Consider the following 5,494-nt stretch of genomic DNA (forward strand, 5'->3'; position numbering starts at 1 on the left):
GCCTCAGCCTCTGGAGTAGCTGGAATTACAGGCATGAGCCACCACACGCCTGGCTAATTTTGTACTTTCCGTAGACATGAGGTTTTGCCATATTGGCCAGACTGCTCTCAAACTCCTGACCTCAGGTGATCAACCTGCCTCGGTCTCCAAAAATGCTGGAATTACAGGCATGAGCCACAGCGCCCAACCCTGACAGGTATCTCTTAAGTACACATCAGTTTCAGGCATTCAGGGATGTTCGGACTCCCCCACTTTCAAGCCCAGGCTCCATGCTGCTGCTAAGGTGATCTTCAAGCCCTGACTGGCCCTTTGCCTAAAATCTTCAAGTGATTCCCCCATCATCTTCAGGACGAAGTACAAATTCCCAAGCATGATGCTCAAGATGCTATAACCGGCCCCTCCTACCTGACTTCTTGCCCTTCCCCAAACGTGTCATGCTCCCTCATCTTCCTTCAATATACAGAAGCCAGGCAATATTTCAGGTGCTTGGCCCACACGAATGAACAAAACAGAGATCCTGGCCTGTGTGGACCTCGTATTCTTATGGGAGAAGGTGAGAGGTAGGGAGGTGGATGGTGGAAGAATGGCTGAGTAATTGTGTAAATGGATGAGATGTCTGATGGTGGATGGATGGTGGACATAAATGGGTGATTGATAGGTAAGTAGATTGGTGAATGCGTAGACAGAGAGGTTGATAAATGGATGACTGACAGGTAGATAAATAACGAATACACAGATATGCAGACAGATGGACAGAGTGTCGTGTGGTTATAACGGCAGTGGAGACATGAGTCAGGATGGGGAATGGGAGGGATTGTGTATGAAGAGGTGCCGTATTTCACAATTTTACAGAAACAGGATAAATGAACCATACTTCTCACGTTGGGTCTGGCTTCCCCTCCAGGGCAGAGCCTGCAGTCTCTGAGCTGAAGCGTTGGTCTCCTCTACCCACCCTCCCACTCTCAGCCACCCCCTCTGCCGTGTGCCTCTCTCACCGACGCCTTCCTGCCTTTGAAGGGGTGAGGTAAGGTGCACAGGTGAACAGAAAACACGCCCGAAGCCAAGAGATCACCATCTCCTGCTACACCCACCTCTCTCAGGCTTTTATCGAGAGAGAAGAGAGAGAGACAACCAAAACCCGCCACACTTATCTCGTGGAGTAGCTGGGATTGTGAAGATGGCACGATCCGAAGGTAAACACAGGGTTCATCAACCCCGCTGCAGCATCGTGGAGAGAGAATGTAGGAAACAGATGCAATGGTGACTGATGTGGATCTTCCTCTCCTGTGTGGTAAGATGTCAGGCCAAAGCTGGGCTTGCATCCTCCTGCGAGGAGCGGCCCCGTGTGATCGTCAGCCATCAGGCAGCCTCCCTGAATGTTTCCTCATCTATAAAATGGAAGACAGACCCCCACTGGCTTCCATGAGAACTGAAGCGATGTGAACTCACGCCTGCGAGCACGTCTGGGTGTGTTGTGTGTTCACAGACAGGGCGCCCGCACAGCAGCATTGACACACGGTGAGGGAAGCGTTCACCGCAGGCTGACAGCACACGGGCACCTCCACACTCCCGAACTCGACAGGGGCCTCCGAGACACCCACGTGAGTAACAGAAGGTCTCAATAAGTGTCAGGGCTTAAGACCGCTGTGAAATAACGGAGGTTGGATTTGGGAGCAAATCCTCCTTCATTCCATCCCCACACCTTTTCCTGGGGTCAAAGCCTCCTTGGAGAAGGCAGCAGGGGGCACCGTGGAGGCGGCACCGGCTTTTCATTCAGGCTCTCAGCTGTGTCCTCCTCGTTTGCACGGGTGACACTCCCCGAGGCCATAAAACCTCTCTAGAAAGAAGAGCAGAGCCAGGAGGCCAGGAGCCCAGACGGCGACTGAGGAGGATGCAGAAGTGGCTCATCACATGAGCCTGTGTGGACGGAGAGATTCGTTACAGCACAGCTGAGACTCACAGCCTTTTCCTCCACCACCGGGCGAGTTCCGTCATCCCTTAGACTCCGTTTTTTCTTCTGACACAGGAGACAACAGCCACAACTTCACCTGCTTATCATGGAAGCTCCATGTGAGAACGACGTGAGAACGCCGGTGAAGGGCATTTGATAAACAAAGGGATTCACGCATCGGGTCCATCACCAGCGACCCACCGCTGCCCACACCGCGGCCCTGGGAACTACACAAGAATTCACAGGTAATTTTCTTTTAAAGAAGCAACTTTAACCTACATGTTGGAAAAAACTCTTTCAGAGTAATTCAGACATCAATCACAGCCAGAGTTTTTGTTTCTGTGATGGAGTTTTGCCCTGTCTCCCAGATTGGGGTACAGTAGCAAGATCTCGGCTCACTGCAACCTCCACCTCCCAGGTTCAAGCACTTCTCCTGCCTCAGCCTGCTGAGTAGCTGGAACTACAGGTGCCCACCACCATGCCCGACAGCCTGAGTTTTCTGTTACTAAATTAATGAAATTTCAGCTGGCCAAGCCCAAGTGGCAGTGGCAACTCAGTCTCCAGACAGCCCTGTGCAGATGACATCATAAAACACGGAGGAAAATCAAACAGGAAACACATGACAATGTGTGGTTTTCGTTTCTGGTTAGAAAAATAGACCTGGAAAACAAATCACTGAGGGTAAGGAGAAGAAAAAACTTGCTAGCAACCACAATTAAAAAGTTATTTAACAGTGATGCCTAAAAATGAGAAAAATTTGGCACGAGATTATAATCTTTTCAATTAGTGTGAAATTCTGAATAGTAGACAACGTGGGCTTGTAAACCATGTGAACAGCTATGTACCAGACACGGGTCTCCCAGCAGGGTGTGTCTGCACAGAAAGCTGGAGGCCCACACCCGCCGTGCTTCTGCCTCGCCCAGTGGTTGGGCACAGGCAGCAGATGGACGTATTGTCACACCCCACCCCGCGCTTACCTGACCGATAGCGCTCATCTCGTGACCCTGAAGACCTTCGGCGGTGGTAGCGAGAGGCAGAGGAAGGAGTGACAGGAGCCCGGCGTTCTTGCGGCAAAGCTTGGTCCACCCCTGGATTTCAGGGAAGAGGAAAGAGGGAATGGAGAAGAGTGAGGCATGGCTGTGCTCAGTGGACTCCAGCAAATCATTCCCTCCATCCCCGCAGCAAAGCCAGAGTTACCCACGGGACTGGGCATGGCGGCACCTCAGAGCCCACAGGCAGGAGGGCCAGGACTGTGGGGGAAGCTCTCCCACAGCCGGGGAGACCCCTCCTGCCCGGACGCCACCACGGCCCCTCTCACAGCACAAGGGTCCACTGACAGGCAGGGAGAGACACAAACTCAGTCACAGGTAGCAACTGAACTCCTGGGAGTTAGAGAAACAGGGCCCAAGACACAGACTCAAGTTACGACCTTTCATGTTGTAAATATACAGAATGGGCTGTATCAGTTCTTAAGAAAATTTAAAACTTAATTATTAAAGCAATTTTTAAAATAAATCTTACAGGATAATTTAACAGTACAATTCAGGTAACCAGGACATACCACGAACGTCCAGCTTTGCTCATTCCAGATTACTCTCTGGAAACTCACTCCATTTGATGCCAAGTGGTTTAACAGATTATATTCGACTATGAATTACAATTATTTGATGAATTACCAAAAACCATTAATGTGGTCGGATAAAAACGATTTAATAGTATTGGTCAAAACACTGATGTGAATCCACCTGTCACGGTATTGGTTATACTTGGGTAATAACAGGGTGGCAAGGAACAAAACTAGATGAAACGAAGCCCCCAAAGGAAAGACATCATCATCACAGTTCCCCGAAGAACTGCTCTGATACCACGCGAAAAATGTCATCCCCACAGTTCCGTGAACGGCTCTGATACCACAGAAAGGATGTCATCCTACGTCATCCTCACATTCCGCAAAGAACTGCTCTGAGTCCACAGGAAGGACGTCATCCTCACGGCTCCACGAAGAACTGCTCTGAGTCCACAGAAAGGATGTCATCCTACGTCATCCTCACAGTTCAGTGAAGAACTGCTCTGAGACCACGGGGAGGACGTCATCCTCACATTCCGTGAAGAACTGCTCCGAGACTGAGCACCAATCACTAACAGATGCTTCTTCAGAAATGGATCAGTAATATTTGATTGAAAATAAACCAGAAATAAAGCTTTAAGTTAACAAAAGAAATATTTAGTCCCTGGTTTTCCACTATGGGCTCTTATGACAGCTGTCGAGTCTGAATCTGTGGGCTTCATGTTCCTCTCACTCCGGTGGTTTCTGCACGCCAGCTTTTCATGGTGCGTGTGCAGACCCTATGTATCAGGCTGGCGAGCTCAGAACTAAATGAAGCACAGCTCCACACCCCGTCACCGCTCCCCCACCCTGGCATTTGGTTAAGTCTCATGTGCTCTTCTTTCAGCAGCATCCAAATGCTGCTACCAACCTCTTGCAATCATCATCTACAAATGATCCTTTAAAAACGATCTTCAATTACCTTTTTATCAAACAGATGCATTTTAGGATTTAGGAAATCAGAGTGTTATCAAGTCTCACATGAAAAATAGTAGTTACCTGGCACTTATGTTCATAAACACGCACTTACCACACAACTTCCTGAATTGTCCTTTAGACACCACCCCTCACACCACTGTGGTCATCACGTCAGGGTCTGCAGTGTGCTATAAATACCGTCCTATCTTATGCTTTTCAATGATCCTGGAGTTAATACTTTTTATCTATTTTCCATTATCCTGGCTTTCGATGTACCTATTGCCAACCCTTTCACAGTTCTTCCGCAGAACTGAAAAACTCTCTCCCACACTTTCTTGCCCACGATCAAACACTGACAACCTGGTGAGAACCTGATTTTCCTGGAAATTCTCTTGGAGCTCCGCCCTGATCCCCAACGTGCTACTGTCACTGGGCCGTGCCTTTCTTCCCGCTGGCCATGCTGCTCACTATGTTGGTCACTCGTTCTCAGCCCCTCGACGCCCCTCCTCTCCCATCCTAAAGGAGCACTTCAATTGCTTCAGAAAGGGCGGATGAGAAGGAACACTTGGGGGCCCCGCGTGTCCGAAAGTGCTTTTCTCTCTACCCCAGTGAGACTGGGTCTTTCTCCTAGATATGGACTTCAAGGTGAAAGTTAATTCTATTCATTGCCTTTCATTTCCATTATTGGCGAGAAGTTAAATGTCATTCTGACACTACAATCTTCATGTAATATCCATTCCTTTCTCTTCTTTGATAATCTTTTTTTCATTCCCACTGGAGGATCTGCAAGCCAGGTTGTAATACCCATTCCTTTCTTTCCTCCCTCGATAATTTTTTTGCTGCATGCCAGGTTTTTCTTCTCATGGGGGCACACGACCAAATCTCTCCCCCAGGAGAGCTTCATCGGGGCTGTTTCATTTGCCTGAAGAGTCCTCTCCTCTCCTGTGTCATAACCAAAGACAGGCGCATTCATCCTTCTGGGCTGGGCTGTTTCCTCCACGTGTGCTCTGACCTGGGCC

The 5,494-nt window shown here is 49.2% G+C and overlaps 1 protein-coding gene across 1 annotated transcript in view; it reads right to left on the reverse strand.

Annotated features, from left to right (window-relative positions):
* Positions 1-5,494, reverse strand: part of DIP2C (DIP2 disco-interacting protein 2 homolog C (Drosophila)) — a 296,340-nt gene that overhangs the window by 172,904 nt on the left and 117,942 nt on the right. Inside the window, exon 4 of the mRNA XM_011991552.1 lies at positions 2,929-3,039. Within this exon, the coding sequence (XP_011846942.1) occupies positions 2,929-3,039 (111 nt within the window). The remainder of the gene's footprint in view (positions 1-2,928; positions 3,040-5,494) is intronic.

This window comes from Mandrillus leucophaeus, unplaced genomic scaffold (assembly GCF_000951045.1).
Source record: "Mandrillus leucophaeus isolate KB7577 unplaced genomic scaffold, Mleu.le_1.0 Scaffold399, whole genome shotgun sequence".
NCBI classification, from domain to species: domain Eukaryota; kingdom Metazoa; phylum Chordata; class Mammalia; order Primates; family Cercopithecidae; genus Mandrillus; species Mandrillus leucophaeus.